The sequence below is a fragment of the Volvox carteri genome, assembly GCF_000143455.1.
Source record: "Volvox carteri f. nagariensis unplaced genomic scaffold VOLCAscaffold_9, whole genome shotgun sequence".
Lineage (NCBI taxonomy): Eukaryota > Viridiplantae > Chlorophyta > Chlorophyceae > Chlamydomonadales > Volvocaceae > Volvox > Volvox carteri.
In genome coordinates, this window is record NW_003307552.1 from 1,629,719 (window position 1) to 1,647,171 (window position 17,453).

The window sequence follows — 17,453 nt, forward strand, 5'->3', positions numbered from 1 at the left end:
CCCCCTATGTGCAGTTTTCCCATCACACGCGGTTGGGGCGCTGCCAGGCACTGGACCTGGCCGGATCCGATCCGTAAAAAATCTAAGGGGGCGTAGATTCCCAAAAGTGTGTCCTTTTTGGCGGCTGAGCCAAAGATGCCGGCTGGCGCAATCACCATGATCGGGTTTACAACTATGTGAGAACCGACGAGAGCAGGTTTATTGGCAAACACATCAGTAAAATAAATAGTTAAGCGGTTGGGGCCTGCAGGCTGGGGAAAGCGTCATGAATCCACGGGGTCTGCTCCATCCGATGGCATGTTGTGCGGGGACGGCGTGACATTGAAGCACATCCTTAGCAAACCGCAGTCAAGAGGTGCAGATTGACAGCTTCCATTCGCGGGCGACGCTGATGTCCCGGACTGTTTGGAGAGAATACATCAATTTCTCCACGCCACCGGTAGAGCCCAGCTGCAAAATACGCAGGTAGTTACGGTGTCAGGCTTTCAAATTTCATTAATTGCCTTCACATTAAGCATGTGCTGCTGCCATCTGGATGCCCGTCTGAGCTATGCAACTTCTGGCTCCTGCCGTACAAGCCGACAATCCCATCCCTACCTGTACATGCCTATTGTTCTGCGTGTACGCACGTATCGCAGCACATCGTTTTTATATCGAGCATTTCCTTGGTGGTAACCTTTGGGCGTCAATCTTCCTGCTCGAACCTACCTTTTCTTTTGACCATTAGATTTTGCTTTTTCCTATTGAGTTATTAACTGCAGTGGACTGGTACATGTTACTGTACGTAGCCCAGTGGCTTTAATGTTCCCTCCTAAGTCACTGATTTTCTGTAGGACATTGTTGGGTGCTATGCGACGAATAGCCATGTAGCTTGCACCACTCCACGTTACAGAACGCCAGCTACCTTAACGTTCTTAATTAATGCCTTAAGCTTTTGGAGTGATACAACGCTTGCATGGGGAGGCCGAGAAGTGTGAGACCAAGTCCGCAAAGGCTTCTGCCTGAGAAATGGAGCAGGACCTTGCTTCTCACATTTCTTATCCTGTTCAGCTCGCTTAAACCAGGTGGGCTACAAGAGGCCTGGGCTCTGATGACGCGTCTGTTTCCACATTCCGCGAAATTCACGCGAACAGATTGTTCTGGTTCCGTGTTCCTTTCCAACTGTAATTTCAAAGCCCAAATAGATATTGGTCATGTATCTATCCCTCTAACCCCTCTTAAAACATCCCCACGCGCAGGAGCGAGTCAACCATCGCCCCGACCGCCGCAACCGCCGCGGCCTCCTCCCTCGCCTCGGCCTCCGCGACCCCCACCCTCCCCGCCGCCTTCGCCCCCACCCTCCCCAATACCCCCGAGCCCCTTGCCCCCCAGCCCACCACCCCCTCCCCCCCGGCCGCCACCTCCTTCCCCCGATCCGCCTTTCCCTCCATCACCGCCCTCACCCCCGTCACCTCCTCCCAGACCCCCATACGCGCCCCCGGCGCCGCCCAGCCCCCCGTCAAGTGAGTTTCCAGCGCGGCGGTTGGGGGGCCTCCCAGCGTACGGCACCCCGATACCTCCCACTCCACCCCGGGGTCCTTTCGGCGGAGCTCTTTCCTGTCCATCCACCTAGGCGTACCAATACTAACAAACACATACAGACAGACAGACGTACATATATGATATAAGTACGTACAGATGGTTGAGGTATTCAACATAGGGGCGCCCTGAGCATGTGGGCACACCTCCCCGTCCTTTCCAACCCATCGCGCATCACATCCCTTGCCGACCCTGGACTCTGCCCCTGCACCCCCCCCTTTTTGGTTCCCTCCCCCTTCCCCACATCCCCAAACGCACACATACACACACACACCGTCTGTTTACAGGTGTTGACATCTACTCCTTCCAGACCGGCTTGTCCACGTACTACATGTACACGGAACCCGCTAGCTGGATCACCGCACAGGAGGTCTGTAGGTAGGTAGGCGGGAGTGGGGGGGAGTGGGGGCTGATGTGGGGGTTGGGGGCCAGCTGGAGTGTTGTGTGTGGGGGGGTTGTTGTTGCTGCTGATGGTAGGGAAGGGAAGCGGTTGGGGGATGGATGGGTGACTGGGTGGAGGAGTGGGGGGTGAAGTCAGGGGTGGGGGTAGAGGACGTGGGAGGTGGGAGGTGGACATCCCGATGCCGTCAAGATCCCCCAGTGGTGGGTGGGGTGGGCGGTGGTGGGTTATTATTATATTAACAGATTCCCCCACCCACCCGCCCCACCCGCCCCACCCACCCGCGACCCCCAGCTCCTATAAGATGTCCCTGGCGGCCTGGCCCAGCGGCAACCAGGAGCTGTACAACATATTCGACCAGGCTTGGAACCTGTACTACATGCCGGAGTTCTGGGTGGGCGTGGTCCGCCGCAACAACGACACCGCGTACAGGTTCGTTGACGGCGGTGTGGTGCCCGCCATCGACGGTGTGGACATCGACAGCTACGTGCAGGTGCTGGACCCCAGCTGTGTGCAGAGCGCACGGGGCTGCTGCGCCTCGATGACGGATCGCATGGTGGGGCCGTTCCAAGGGATGCTGCAGACGGAGCGAGGGCCCAAGCTGCTGGTGCGCAACTGCCTAACCATGTGAGCGTCAGGAAGTGGGCGGGGGTGGGTGGCTGGGTGTGGTTAGGGAGGGAGGGAGGGCGCGGGACCTTAGGCATGATAAGTCACCTGATGATGGTGATGATGATGATGTCCTATCTGACAACGCAACAGCACCGGGAGAATGTGAGGAGCGACGGCGGGGGCGTTGAGGGGGAAAGGGGGCGATGGCTCTAGGGAAGCGGATATGTTTGGTTTGACTGCGACCACCACTACCGGCACTTCCAACCCCTCTTTTGCTCCCCTCGTTGGATACCCCGCTCCCCCAACTACCCTTACATCCGCCGCGGGGGTCTACCTGACCCACACCATATCGTACCATATGTACCCACTTCTGCCCCCGCAGGAAGCCGTACCTGTGCTACACGCCCCTTCCCCCCAGTCCCCCGCCCCCCAGCCCCCCCGCCAGCCCCCTGGCAGCCCGCATGGAGCTGCGCTTCCTGCTCGACTTCCTCGCGCTGACCAGCCAGCCGGGCAGGCCGGCGCTGTTCCAGAGCGCGGTGGCGGCGAAGGTGGCCGCCTATTACCGGAACATCAGCGACACGCAGGTGCGTGGTGGGGGAGGGAGGGTGGGAGGATTCCGTGTGTTGCCTGCTGCGGCTACTGTTGTCTTGGTTTCCGTTTCCCTGTGTGTGAGTGTGTGTTGTTTTTGGTTTGGACTTGTTGGGGTTTGGATTTGGGTTTGGGTTTGGTTTACCTGCTTTCTGTAACCACAGCCTCCATTGTTAAGTTACCCCGCGACAACACAACAGCAATTCCTCTCCCCTCCCTCACCACCACCACCACCATCATCATCATCAGCAGCAGCAGCAGCAGCAATAACATCATTAGCACCGGCAGCATCATTATCGTCATTGTTACCGTTATCCACCATCAGCAGCATGATCATTATCGTCTCATAGACGCACGCACCCGCTCCGCCCGGCAGGTGAGCCCGTATGAGCTGTTCCAGGACACCGCCACCGACGGCGCCACTGTGGTCCGCATGCTGGTGAGCCTGCCGGGTGCGGTGGATGCCAACTCCGCCGCCACCTACCTCTTCACGCTGGTCAACACGCCGTCTATCATCTTTGATAACGCCTTCCGTGCGGAATTCCTCATCAGCACACCCATCCTGTCCACTCTGGTTCAGGTGCGCGGAGGAAAGGTTGGAAGGAGGAAAGGTTGGAAGGAGGAGGAGGAGGAACGGGGGAAGGGCAGGACAGAGAACTGCAATTTTTTTTCCTAGGATTCCTTTGCTGTGCAATACGGTTCCTCCATTTGTATCCTTTCTCACTCGCTTATTTGTTGCTGCCCCTTACGGTGCCGTGACCTTGGCCCTCTTGTTGAGGAGAGGGGGGTGTTACACCGTGGGCGGCTCTCGTCCCGAGAAAGGACGAGCACCGTCGGGGGCCCTGACCGGGGGCCGAAACACAGCGCAGGGGCTGGCGCGCGACTACGTCTTGTTGTTGTTGTTGTTGTTGTTGACCGTTGTTGTTGACTGGAAGGGAGATTTTATACCCATATATATAATATTTTCGGTGTGTATTTAAAATTCGGGTGTTTAATAAATCGTTGCTTGAGCAGCGCAATTTCCAAAGGATGTCCACTGTTGTCATCCTTTTTATTATATCATCATTTGTGTCATCTTCGCTGACCACCTTTTCTCCCCGCCCTGCAGGTGGTAGAGGTCAATAAGCTGACACCGCCGAGCCTGGAGCAGCTGGCGATTGACGAAAGCAAGGACCGCACACAGACTATGGCGCTGGGCGCAGGGCTGGGCGTGGGTCTGGGCATTGCTGTGCTGCTGGGCGCCGCCGCAGCTTATGTGGTCTACTCACGGCGCAAAGCCGCGCTGCGCGCTGTACATGAAATTCATTAAACAGCTTAAGTGGTCAGCTGGTCAGAGGCAGGGGGGGAGGAAAGGCTGATGAGGTCTTTTGGAGCCGTTGATACTTCGTTCTCCTCGGGACGGATGCGCTGTATTGCATCCACCCCAGCTTATTTGGCTTGATGGTGAAGAGCCACGAGCAGGGGGCCGCTCGGGGTTCCGTAGCGCGCGCGGCGGGGCGCTGTGCGGCTGGAGGGGTCCACTCGCAGCAAACAGCAGCAGCGGCAGCTGCAGTTCGCAGCCTCGCGGAACTCCTCTTCTGCTGTCCTTAACCTCACGGAGGGCGTCCGCCTCCTCCTCCGCCTCCTCCTCCGCCGCCGCCTCCTCCTCCGCCTCCGCCTCCTCAATCCCTCCCCGGGCTTCCTTATCTACCTACCTACCTACCTGCCTACCGACCTGCCTACCGACCTGCCTACCGACCTGCCTTTGGGTCCTTTAAAAGCATTCCGTGCGCACGGCGCACTCGCACGTGCGTGCGTCTGTGTGGGGGAGGCAGCGGGCCTGCCCGTGCAGCGTCTTGGTGGTGGTGGCTATACTCCCTGATATGCCCTCCCTGCCTGGCAGCAGCACCGGGGTGCGCTCGCGTGGTGCCGTCTATCGTGGCCTGGACGGCCCGGCTCCCTTGGCGTGGTGTCGAACTTATCCGGTACACGACGGCGGTCCAGGCGCGCCGTGAAGAAGGCCACATCACCTTCCTGAACCTTACGGAAGGCCTGCGGGCAGCATTCTAGCTGAGGAGTGCGCATGTGGTGCATTTGCAACGCTGCCCTGGGATGCATGCCGTGATGCAGCTCGTTATTTCATTAAGAGCACGTGGTGTTTCCGTACAGGTTGTTTGTTCCGTTTGTTCCGTACAAGAGTTTACCCTCAAGTTACACGCACCAAGTAGTGGCGGTACTTATGACGCGTTTGGACAAGAAGCACTGCGGCCGGCTTGTTTGCACTCTTTCCTCCCCTTGTCCTTCTGAAAAGCATGTGACGCGAACCCCCCCGTCGAGCTGTGCATGAACGCTCCCGTGCTCGCTTTCAGCAAGAGCAGCGCGCACTCAGCCTCTTTCTCCCTTGCGCGTCGATCTTTCAAAGCTTGTCCTTGCGCGTGTGTGTGTGTGTGTTGTTGCGTTTTTTGTGTGTGTGTGCTTGCGCATTAACAAAGAGGTGCTTTTGGGCACACAGCTTTGCTGCTAACCTAGTTTGTTCTTGTTCTCTTAGCAAGGTAGGATGAAAGCGCAGCGTGCCACCGCCGCTGGGCGACGGCATCCTCGCAACGTATTTCCCTGGCTTGGAGGACGAGCAAGTGGGCTTTGTGCTCTCTCGCCTCGCCCTTGCCTTGCCTCAAACGCTCGACGCCTTTTTCCTTTCGCTTTCCGGCATGCCGCCCGCGAGGACCGTCCGTTAGCTCGCGCGCGAGTCTCTCACCTGCTGCGCTGGTCATCTACTTAGACGCGTACATGTGTGCGTGTTTTAGAGAAATGAATGAACGCGACTGTATTGTAAGATTGTGATTTTATTCCGGTCTGCAATGAACCGCGATCTGCATCTTGTGGATGGATAAATGGATGGATGAATGTTGTGGAGATGAATTATCATGGTCGTTGCCGCAAGGCATGCAAGTAGATTGCGCGGTTCGTCTGCGTGTGGGGGTTCGTGTGATCCCCATGTCCTTGTTTTGGCTGGCTTGGCCCTTAATGGCTGGCTGGTCGGGGGTCCGGCCTGCCTGCAGCGGGTGGCCATATGAGTAGGTTGTTTAGGCCGTTGACGGCGTTGTTGTTGAAGAACGAAAAAAGGTTCATAATATATTTGTCGCATGGCGATGAAAAGGATGGGACGCTAACCGACGCTTTGCGATTGTTTTGCGGTCTATGTATCCTCCCACCTGTCCCTGGGCTACACGTCCCTTCATCCGCCTCTACATGCAAGGCCCTTGTATTGAAATGTAATAATATTTTTGTAATAAGTCAATTAGCTCTTTGCTACGGGCTGATCGCTGTGTTAGGCCGCGGGACTGTGTTTTTGTTGAGGGAGGCGCCTGAGCAGGGTTGCTCACGTAAGGATGCACGCGGGTGTGGGCACCAAATGGCACGGGAACAGTCGCCTACAGGCCGCGCTTGCCGCTTAGCGACCTGAAAGACTCTTCCCCCTTCCTTGCATTCAGGAAAAATCACTTTCACACAGGAGCACGACGTGACGGACGTGGCGGGGGGCGCACGTCGGCCCCGTCGGTGTGGAAGGGCGGGGATGGGGAGCACAAGGACCATCATCCGTTCCGCCCCCGTCCGGCGCATCCGCGTAGGGCCGTGCATGTACTACATACATACACATATACACACACTCACGTGCCATGTCGTACCTGAGCAGTGCAGGTCCTTGAGGGCAGTATTTGCCGCCTCTTGCTCCTCTCACATCTCACATCAAGTACCCGCAACCTCCTGCAGCCCCATCTACACGCGCCTCCAACCCAGGATAAATTGCCAAAACCTCCCCCTCCTCCCCTTCTACCTCCTGCTGCTGCTGGGCCTCGTCCAGCCCAAAACACAACCGACAACTGACAACTGATTTCCGTCTAGCACCCGCTGCGGCAAGGTCCACGTACGGCCCTCCACACGGGCACCAGAACAGCCAGCTCGCCACCAGCTCGCCATCCAGCCACTCACGACACCCGCCACCCACAGTACGATTCCCCCTCCGGCAATAATGCTGTCTGTGCTCGCTTCCCAGCGAGAGGCAGTGTTGCATCAGTAACAACCAGAGGGCACCAACCAGAAGACACCAACCAGAGAGCAACACAGCACACGGAAGAGAGAAAAAGCTGCACTGCACTGTACTGTAACTGCACTCTTTATGGTAAAAAACAATAAAGCCACAGGAAGGAAGGACAACCTTAAGCCCGAATATCACACCCCCCCCTCCCTTACTACTGGTGCTAGTACCACTACTAATACAATTTTCTCTGGCTTCAAATCCAGATGCCGCATGATGTTCGAACAGACAACGGCCCTGCTACTGCTAGTGCTATCGTTATCTTGTTGTTGCTGCTGCTGCTGCTGCTGTTGGCTGCCTCCTGCCGCATAAAAAACAACGAAACGGAGGGCGGCGGCGGCCCCCTTAAACACACACACATACATGCACACACACACATGCACACCAATAACAACGGACACGAGGCGCCCTAAGGCACCTCCTGCTGGTCTGTGGCTTTCCCAAGGTATACCCACACCAGCAGGCTCCTCCACCTCCACCAACACAAACTGCCGACATACACCAGCATACCGCCGCCCTACGCCGCCTCCCCCTCTCCCCACACGCAGAGGCTCCCTCTATTCTACAACGCACCCCTCGCCCCGCATCCTGCCGCGTCAGTTCATGTGTGAGTGAGTTTTATTTCTGTGTACGCGAGCAGCAGCCTTGCATCTTATCCTAAACCACCCGGCCACCTAACCGCAGACTACCTCGCCTTGACTCCCACTTGGGTGCCCACAGCCACACGGCCGCCGCTTCCTCCTCCTCCTCCTCCTCCTCTTCCTCCTCCTCCTCCAGCCGCAGAGGCCGCCACCGCTAGCTACGTCTGCACGGGCAGCTGCGGCCGGTGCAGTCCGTCCCGCTTCTTGTCGTGGTCGGACTTGAGCTCCCAGCCCTCCCTCTGCAGCCGCCCTATGAGCTCCGCCTCCACGTCCAACGCCGCGCTCTTACCCCCCGCACTCCGAGGTATCACAGAGTAGACGCAGTGCAGGCTGGTGGCGTTGCGCTTGCCGCCTGTGTGTATGTGTGTGTGTGTGTATGTGTATGTAAGGGGGAAGGGGAAGGTAGAGGGGAGGGCGCGAGGAAAGAGATGATGGCGAGGGAGGGAGGGAGGTGATGGGGGACATCAAGTACATCAAGTCCAAACCACCAAAGTAAAGGTCCGGGGTCCAGAGCGACAAGACCTAACCGACCAATGCGACGCGCCAGGGCACCGAAGCGACCACCGGCTTATCAACCCAACTGCAAACCCACTCGGCAAGTGGGTTCGGAGCCTCCCATCTCTCTCCCTTTTCATATTTCAGACGTTCACTCGCCCCTCCTCCGACCTTGAACGTCATTCGCGCCCATACTTCCCCTCCCCCCGACCTCACCTCGCCCTAAACCCTACCCACCCTACCCCCCCAACCCCCCCAACCCCCAACCCCCAACCTCCTTCGCCCCCGCCGCCACCTCCTCCTCCCTACCCGGCCCCGCCAGCAGCTGCCTCCCCCCCGCCCGCCGCTCCCGGGTCTCCCCGGCCCGGTGGGTCCGCAGCCGGGTGGCGATGTCCTCACTCTCACCCACGTACAGCAAGCCATCCCACCGTCTGAGGGCACAGCAACGGGCGGGTGCCAGCACGGCGGCCAGGGCAGTGACAGCAGTAGCAGCAGTGGCAGCAGTGGCAGCAGTAGCAGAATAACACGGCAGCGTGACATGACAGCAGCAGTTCATGGCTGTTCATGGGAGGCGGCTCCGTAGTCGTACAGGACCGCGGGACAAACCCCCCTGACTTGACGGGGCGGAGGAGAAACTGGGGGCACACGCGTGTTGTAGTTCCTCCCAGGTGTCACTCGGGTATCGCCCCTCGGCATCGCCCATTCCTCCCCCCCCCCGGGAGCTCCGAGCAGTGTGTTTTTCCGAACCAGCGGTCTAGACCGGTTCTGCTCCTCAACGCCGCGTCACAACTCCCAGGTCTCAATAACAACAGCAAGGATTGGAAATTGAAAAAGATTCGGTTCGGTTCGGTTGGGTTTAACGCACCATTTATTAAATTGCGCCGATTCGGCCGGTTAAAGCCATCCCCCAGGCCAGAGGCCCCCAGTCCTCCCCCCCTCCACAGCATCACACACCACTCCCACTCGCACCTGATCCTCTGCTCCCTTTCAATAATTACACTTCCACGCCGTAAATACATGTACGACCAACCATGCTATCGCAGGTCATAGTACGGCGTAAAGCAGTATGGGGAGGATGGGCCCCTGTCCCCAGTCCCTCACATCCTGCTAGCCGGCTGAGCGAGGTAAATAGAGACGTACAGCATACGGACAAGGGACACACAAGGACACGGACAGACAGACGTACGGACTCACAGCAGTATGTACACCACGGCCTCCCCCACGTGCCCCGGGGCTGGTCGCCACTCCGGCCGCACCCAGTGGAGCTGACCTGGACCGGGGGGGGGGGGAGAGGGGGGGGGTAAAAACGGCGGGAGAGGGCGGAAAAGGGGGGGGGGGTAAGACGAACCACTGACCAGTGAAGCAGATGCCCGAGGTAGACGGATATTCTACACGGGATATTGGGACAGAGGAGAATCTCACCTTTCGTACCATATGACCTCCGTCCCCGCCTCAGGCACCCCCCCCCCGTCCCCCACCTGCATCCGGACCGATGGGTCCACCCCCCGCCGCCGCCATCGCCCGCCGTACTGCCTCCCGCAACATCTCCGCCGCGGGGAGGAGCAGCTGCGGTACCGGGGGATGGACAGACAGACAGACAGACAGACAGACAGACGGACAAGGCGGAAATGCAGACGTTGTTAGCAAGCCAAGCAGGACGGACCCCAACCGCAACGGTTACCCAGATGGAACAGTACGGCACGTGCGTGTTTGTGTTTTGTACGGCGAAGGCAGTTCCTGACAGGCTACCGGACTGCGATCGGAGAGCTGCACGAGGGCCCTTCGTGGCTCCCTCCACACCTACATGCATACGTACAGACACATAAACACATATACACGCACATCCAGCGATCCAGCCACCCAGCCAGAAGTGCACGAGGCGGGCACGGGCCGGGGGACAGCCCGAGGCGAGCAGCAGCGGCTCCCCTCCAATCCAACATCGCATCCGGACACAACACCAGAAACACGAACCACCGCGGCAGCGGCCCGCGGGGGGCAAGGACCTTGGGGGGGGGGAAAGCGGGGCGGGGAGACGTACCTGGGACCTGTCCACCTCGGAATCCATCACTGCCGCCACCGTTACCGCCGCCGCCGTCGGCGCCGCCGTCGCTGCCGCCGCCGCCGCCGCCCTCTCAGCACCCACCGCCGCCTGCGGCCCCTCCGCGTAATAGGGGCGCAGAACGGGCCCCTCATTCGGGGTGTCGTAATCGCTGTCGCCGCCGCCGCCGTTACCGTCGCCGTCAAAGATGTTTTCCTGCACGGCGGCGGCGGTGGCCGTCGCCGTCGCCGTTGAGATGGCCGTACGCTGCCAGTCGTACAACGACGGCGCTTCCGCCGCCAGGTCCCCACTTGTACGGCTTCCCAGAGACTCTTGGTCCCGGACAGCCGCTGCCGCCGGCTCGTCCTCTTGTACAGCAATGCCGGCGGCGGCGCCGCCTAGCCGCAGCATTCGGTCCCTGGCTGACTCCGATCCTGACATCACCCTTGTCATGTCCAAGCGTTCCGCCACACCAACGCCGCCGTACGTGCTGTCATACATGTCGCCGTACATGCTCTGCCTGACGCGCTGCATCACGTCGCTCAGCAGTGTCTCGTACCTCGCCGCCGCCGCCAACACATCCGCCTGCATCCCACACGCCGCCGCCACCTGCAGCGCCAGGCTGCGAAGACAAGTCTGGCCCACCAACACACGACGAGTGGGCTGAAGCTGAAGCGGCAGCGGCAGCGACGCCGCCGTTGAGGTTGCCGCCGCCGCCGCCGCCGGCGGCGCCTCCGCCACCTGCATCGCCCAGTACTCCAGCCGGCCCGCCTGCTGCAGAGGTCTCAGCAGGTAGGCGAGGTCGTGCAGGTGCGTGGCAAACACCCCCGCCACCCCCGCCGTCACCAGCTGCTCCACCACCGCGGCCGCCAAGGCGGACCCCGAAACCACCTCCGTACCCTTGCCTAGCTCGTCCAGGAGTACGAGACAGCGGGGACCAGCAGATTGGGCCACTGCCAAAGTGTGGCTGTGTGTGTATGTGTATATTTGTGTGTGTATTCGTTTTTGGGGGAAAGGGGGTTTTCGGGGGGAGGGGAAAAAGGGAGATCTGTATAGGGATGGAGTCATGCAGTACGATAATGATAATGATGATGATGATGTAAATCACGTCAATGATGATAATAATGTCGTACGAAGCCAACGGTCAATTGCCGACAGTCGCCCCAAAAGGGAGGAAGGCCTTGGGTGGTTCACCAGTTGAGCAGCTGCGCCTCCCTGGCGGCCCTTCATCAGAGTCCTAATCTGGACAACGAGGGGTGGGGTACGACAGCGCGAATGAAACAACCCCTAAACCCCTTCCCCCCAACGGCCCCGACCCGCAACTCCAAATCGCATTTTCCCCCTCCCCCCTCCCTCCCCCTCCCCCCCGCACCGCCCCAAACCCCTCAAACCGCCCAGGCCCCAATCATCCTCACGCTGTATCCTCCATTTCCACGGCAAATGCGCTCTTCCCCTCCAGGGGGGAGTCACCGCTGAAGTTGCGGAGGGACACGTGGCTCAGCCAGGGTACGAAGAAGTCAGTGGAGGGGGGGGAGGAGGGGGAGGGGGAGGCTCCAGGTGAGCTCCAAGATGACGTCACATCCTCGGTGCATTGCACGTGGTCGGTGGTGTGTGTGTTTGCCGTCCTCCCCCCCCCAGCTGGCCCCGCCGGTACTGAGAGACCGCAAGTGGCGAGCAGGGCGGCTGCAGCGACACTGCGAAGGACTGTGGATTTACCTGCGTGTGTATGTATGTATGTGGTGGGGGGAGGAGAAAGGAAGGGGAAAGACGAACCACAAACGAGTGAAGCGAAAGGAAGGGGGGGAGAGTGGAAGGGGGGAGGTGATATACAAAGTCAAGGGCAGGTGGGGGGGACTGCGGGCAGGCGGGAAGGGGGAGACGGTGTCCGGGGTGGCGGGCGGGTGAGGGGGAAGACGAGGGGAGGGGGCCGGGGGAAAAGGGCACGGCAGGCGGGGAACCAAACCCCGGCCCAGCAGCGGGTCGACGTCCGAACTGCACCGACACCTGCTGCTACTGCTGCTGCTACTACTGCTGCTACTGGAGTACGACCTATCAAGTTTCCTGTGAACCAGTGACTACGAGGCACATGTCGTACATACACATATCTTCCGTACTTCCGTGCCGTGACCCCAATGAGGTGCACCGTCTGCCGAATTTGGTCGCAAACCTTAGACCAACGCCTTCCGCTTCATGCCAACCGCCAACTGTCAGCTCCCTAACCGCTAACCCCCCAACCCCCAACTACCTACCCGCCATATTCGGCCCAGTTAGGAGCGCCATTCTGCCGGCTGCCAGACTGATGTCATTGGCCACCGCCCCCCGCTTGTCCATCCAGTACGGCCACAAACCCGGAAGACACAGCCGTACATCACCAAAACCCGACACGCTCCCTGACACGCCCGTGCCTTGCGCCTCTGGCTGCGAGGGCGAAGGCGACAACGAGTGTACGGCAGGCATGGCTGGCCTGGAAGGTCGGGGAGAAGAAGGGGGCATTGCTCCGGTTGAATTTGCGGGGGAGGGGGGCTGAGCGCATTAGTATGCCCTGCGTTAACCCCCGGGACTCCGGGGACGGGGAACACCCATCCTCATTCCCCCATGTCCCCACGGTTCCCCCCCATTCCCAGACCTCCGGCAGCTGGTGTTTTTTCACACGCTCTCCGCTGTGTTTCGTTTCCCTCCTTCAAACCTTGTTCGACCAACATCATAAACTCCCCCCCACCCCCCCACCCCAATCCAACCCCACCCACCCCACCCCGGGAGGCCCCCCCCGGTGTCTCACGATGATGACTCACCAGTTCCATCCCGCCTGCTTGGTTCGTGCCACGTGCCGCTCCAGCGCCGTGAAGGCGACGGACAGCTCGGCAGCCGCCAGCAACGTCATGAGGTGGTGGGGGGCTGTGGGGGGGGAGGAGGAGAGGCCCATGTCGGGACCGAAACTCGCAGGTCCTCCTCCTCCACCTCCACCTCCTCCACCTCCAGCAGTTCCAGCTCCATGCAGGTGGCTGCAGAGCTCCCGGAGGACTCGACGGGCCTTGTGATGGCGTGGTAGGGATGGGGTTGGGGTTGGGGTTGGGGATAGGGTTGGGGGTTTGGTGTAGGGTTGGTGGGTTGGGGTTGGGTGTAGGTTGGTGGATTGGGTTTGGGGTTGGGGGGTTAGGGGTTAGGGTTGAGGTTGGTGGTTGGGATTAGGGGTTGGGTGGTTGGGGGTTGGGTGGTTGGGGGTCGGGGTTGGGGGTTGGGGTTGTGGGGGTTGTGGTCGGGGTTGGGGAGGTTGGGGTTGGGGTTGGAGTTGGGGTTGGGGTTGGGTTGGTTTCCCCCCTCCCGCCCCCTGCCCAGATTAGCATGATGCTGGCCAGGAGCCCCCACCTCCTTCTCAGCCAGATCCACAGCGAGGCGGTAATCGGCCGCCGCAGCTTCCAGCCGTACACTGCTGTACCTGTCCCCTTCCACCCCCCGCTTGCGGTTGAGCGGGTGGATCAGTTCGAGGCCGCTAGCCCGCCGTACAGCCTCAACCACCGACCGTTGCTGCGCTGCTGGCATCTGCGAAACATGTCACGACGACACCGAAGCGGAAAACCTTCTTTGTCTTCCGATTGTTGTGGTATTGCTGATTGGTGTACGACAAGGCATATATACGGCAAAACGACATATCAAGAGTGAGATAGGAGCTGTAGGCACATAAGTTAAGATCTGTACCCTAGATAAGGCCCTAGAAGGCTACCCAATAAAAGACGTGTCATCAGCGTGGTGTATATGTCCGTACTTCCGTACTTGCCCAAACCCTCTCCCTCTCCCCCCGCTACCCACCCCTCTACGCGTTCGCTTTCTCTCCCACCCCCCACCGCCCACCCGCTATGTGTGCGTGTGTGTATGTGTGTTTTCCTACCTTCCTTCGCCCCACTCCCCCGGCGAAGGTGGACAATCGGGCCCACACCGCGTCGTCGTGCGCTGCCAGTCGTACATCTGCATTATTCCCCGCACCCCCCGCCTCCAGCGCCGAGACCAGCTCCACGAGAGCGGCCACCAGCTCTGCACGACAGGAGGATACCTGCCGTACACCGGGTATGGTGTGGAGGGTACGGCGACATGGTGTTGTAATTCTTATAGAGGTTGTTACACAACATGCAAAATCACACAAGTAAAACGCGGGTTCCCTAAAGCTACCAGGGTTTGATGGGGGGGATGATGATGGGGGGGGGTGCGGGTTCGGGTAAAACCTAGGAGTGAAAACTTACGGTGTAATGGACATTTGGACCCTTAAATCATAAAGCGTCAATTACCGTATTTTATGGTTACCCCGAGCACGTGAGCCCGTAATTTGTAGAAATTACGGTCCCATACCCCGTGTGTGTGTTTCGATGTCTCCACAACGCCGTTGTGATCAGCTTCTTTTTAAACTGTGGTCATCTTTCATCCAATCTTTTGTACCATTGTGCTTTGTGGGTGTGAAGATGGCCACGACGAACCACCCAAGCCGCCCGCCTTAAACATGAGAAACATGAACGCGAATCTTAAGATTAAGAAAAGCTCTACCTTGCCAGCTGCTAGCAAGAGGGCCCCGAGTGGCACCGCAGCCTCTGGGGCTGGGGTTAGGAGCAAGATGACCTGGGTCACTGACCAGTTCCTCACACCGGAGGCTGCTGGGGTATCCCTACTGAGGTCAAGCGTACATTCCCAGTAGATACAGGGCAACTGGAGACCCAAACCTCGCGATGAATGAGTTCTGGGGCTTCGGGGGAGCTTTGGGGCCGTTCACGACCGGTTCACGAGTTCTGCTGTTGAGGACTCTTCGGACCGACGCCCTTTCAAAAAGCTAAAAGCTCCATCACCGAAAAAATCAAAAGTAAATAGTGCAATAGTGGAATAACAAACCTCTGTCGTACAGTGTCGTACAATGTCGTACCTTGTCCACGGCCGCCTGCATTCTCTCCTCCCGTACAGCCAGTCTAAATTTCTCCATTCTCTCCACCAGCACCCCCAGGGCCCCCCAGGCGCGGCGCCTCAAAAAACTCATTTGGGCGGTAAGATAAGAAGATGATTTTGACTGGGAAGGACCGGTAGCGGGGGCGGCGGCCGTTCCAGCACCTGCCATCGACGCCATTATGTACGGCAACAACACCGCCGACAGGCTGGTGGCGGCGGCGGTGCCGCCGGCACTTTCTGTTTCCCCGCCGTCCTGGGCCCCCAGCGACAGGTCGTCGGAGTCCTCCAGGCTGCCTAAATAGGAGTCACTGTGGGAGGGAGTGTGTGTGCGTGTGTGTGTGTGTATGCGGGGGAAAGGGGGGGAGAATTAATGATTTTTAGGGGTTGCAGGGCCCTACACCGGGTAAAAACACTCAGCCGCAGGTCCTCGATTTGTGAGGCGGGGTGACGGGAACATATATCACCATCATGGCTGCCGAAACGTATGAAGTAAAACTTCTAGAGGAACGAAGGGGGAAGGGGGAAAGACGAACCACGAACGAGTGAAGCTGCTGGGAAGGGGGAGGGGGAGGGGGAAGACGAGATGGGATCGAAGTGTGCGGCTGGACGAATCCTTGGAACCCTGGATTTCCGTGTTTAGTTGCTCCAGGTCTAGCTCCCCCTCACCCCGGCCAGGCCGGCGGCAAACTTTACTCCAGCTCACGCCATCCCTTTCTCTTCTCACGTCAGCTTTTATTAGTTTTTCGCCGCCTTTACACCCACCTTCACTATTTCACGGCTTGGGTCTAACCTTCTCTTCTTCTGCTCTTATTTTAGTCTTCTGCTCTTATTTTAGTCTTATTTTAGTCTTATCATCACTACTAACATCATCGCGAGGACGACTTCTTCACAACCGCCGACTGGTTAGTTGTGCCTTCTTTACTTCTGGGGCGCATCAGTCTTTCCTTGGCATCAGCTTCGCTCGCTCGTGGTTCGTCTTTCCCCCCCCCCCCCGCGTTCTCCCCGTGCCCTCCTCCGCTCCCCCGTCCCCAGAGAGTAACCGCCAAAACACATATACCCTGCCTGGCCCTCCTACCCCCAACCCCAGCTCCACTGCATTGCCGTACGCTTCCCCCCCTCTCTCTCTTTCTCTCTCACACACACACACACACACACACACACCTCAAAGCCCCGTACCTCTCTCCATCCGAGCAGTCGTCATCTTTTTCAGCTCCTGAAGACTCCAGGGAGCCCGGATCATTAGCCGCCAGGAGGGGTGGTACGACCTGGGCAATGGCATCAGCCGCTGCCGTACAGTGCGCGGCGAAGACGTGCGCCGGGACCTGTCGTACCGCCACAACAGCCACATACGGCAAATGGATCCAAGGGAGCATAGCAACCCAACAACAGCAAAAGCCATAACGACAACAGAACACCCGTACGGCAGCTCGTAAACAGGGTTTTGCTTTTGGATCACAATGTACGGCGCAAACGAAGCAAAGGGCCAGTTGCAAGAGACTAAGGTGAGGGGAAGAGAAAGCCCCCTCCCCCTTTACCTCCCCAACCTGCTACTATCTCGAAAATGCCGCCGGCGGCAATACTTATTCCAGCTCACGCCATCAGTTTTACTACTTCTTCGCCGCCTTTACTTCATTTACGGCTTCATTTGCTATTTTTCTTCCGCGCTTATTTTAGTCTTGGCGGCTAGGTAGGTAGGTAGGTTTCCGATGTCGTCATCACTACATCACCCCGAGGTCGACGCCTTCAGGAACGCCTTGTGGTCAGTTCTGCTTCTTGTACACGTTTTCATTGCCAGCAGCTTCACTCGTTCACGTGGTTCGTCTTCCCCCCCCCCCCTACCCCCACCCCCCTCCCTACCTGAGCCCACGTCAGCCCCGCCCCCACATTCAGCGACCACTCCAGCACGCCCCCCAATGCGCAGTGCATCACACGGGCCCTGGGACCGGGTAGAGAGAGCAGCTCCGAAACCCGGATGAGCATGGCTGCAAACAGGAAAGAGCGGAGGAGGGAGACAAAACTGTGTCCGAAAGAGGGGGAACGGGTGTGTGTGTGTGTGTGTGTGTGTGTGTGTGTGTGTGTGTGGCGGGAGAAGGGGGTACAGCGAGG

At 59.0% G+C, this 17,453-nt stretch overlaps 2 protein-coding genes across 2 annotated transcripts in view; one reads left to right on the forward strand and one right to left on the reverse strand.

The window, feature by feature from the left end:
* Nucleotides 1–135: 135 nt before the first annotated feature.
* Nucleotides 136–4,484, forward strand: VOLCADRAFT_88638 (uncharacterized protein; the record flags this gene model as incomplete). The annotated part of the gene is made up of 7 exons (XM_002948173.1): nucleotides 136–176; nucleotides 1,462–1,502; nucleotides 1,866–1,956; nucleotides 2,273–2,605; nucleotides 3,033–3,171; nucleotides 3,552–3,755; nucleotides 4,284–4,484. 7 exons carry the CDS (start codon nucleotides 136–138, stop codon nucleotides 4,482–4,484), a joined length of 1,050 nt encoding a protein of 349 aa, XP_002948219.1.
* Nucleotides 4,485–8,049: 3,565 nt separating this feature from the next.
* The window catches only part of VOLCADRAFT_88639 (uncharacterized protein), a gene marked incomplete at both ends in the record, with an annotated part of 13,997 nt that continues 4,593 nt past the window's right edge, over nucleotides 8,050–17,453 (reverse strand). Inside the window, 15 exons of the mRNA XM_002948323.1 lie at nucleotides 8,050–8,243; nucleotides 9,488–9,501; nucleotides 9,581–9,656; nucleotides 9,865–9,952; nucleotides 10,358–10,389; nucleotides 10,619–11,391; nucleotides 11,840–12,140; nucleotides 12,674–12,888; nucleotides 13,217–13,319; nucleotides 13,389–13,455; nucleotides 13,791–13,964; nucleotides 14,311–14,472; nucleotides 15,328–15,655; nucleotides 16,509–16,669; nucleotides 17,205–17,329. Coding sequence (XP_002948369.1) covers nucleotides 8,050–8,243; nucleotides 9,488–9,501; nucleotides 9,581–9,656; nucleotides 9,865–9,952; nucleotides 10,358–10,389; nucleotides 10,619–11,391; nucleotides 11,840–12,140; nucleotides 12,674–12,888; nucleotides 13,217–13,319; nucleotides 13,389–13,455; nucleotides 13,791–13,964; nucleotides 14,311–14,472; nucleotides 15,328–15,655; nucleotides 16,509–16,669; nucleotides 17,205–17,329 — 2,813 coding nt within the window. The remainder of the gene's footprint in view (nucleotides 8,244–9,487; nucleotides 9,502–9,580; nucleotides 9,657–9,864; nucleotides 9,953–10,357; nucleotides 10,390–10,618; nucleotides 11,392–11,839; nucleotides 12,141–12,673; nucleotides 12,889–13,216; nucleotides 13,320–13,388; nucleotides 13,456–13,790; nucleotides 13,965–14,310; nucleotides 14,473–15,327; nucleotides 15,656–16,508; nucleotides 16,670–17,204; nucleotides 17,330–17,453) is intronic.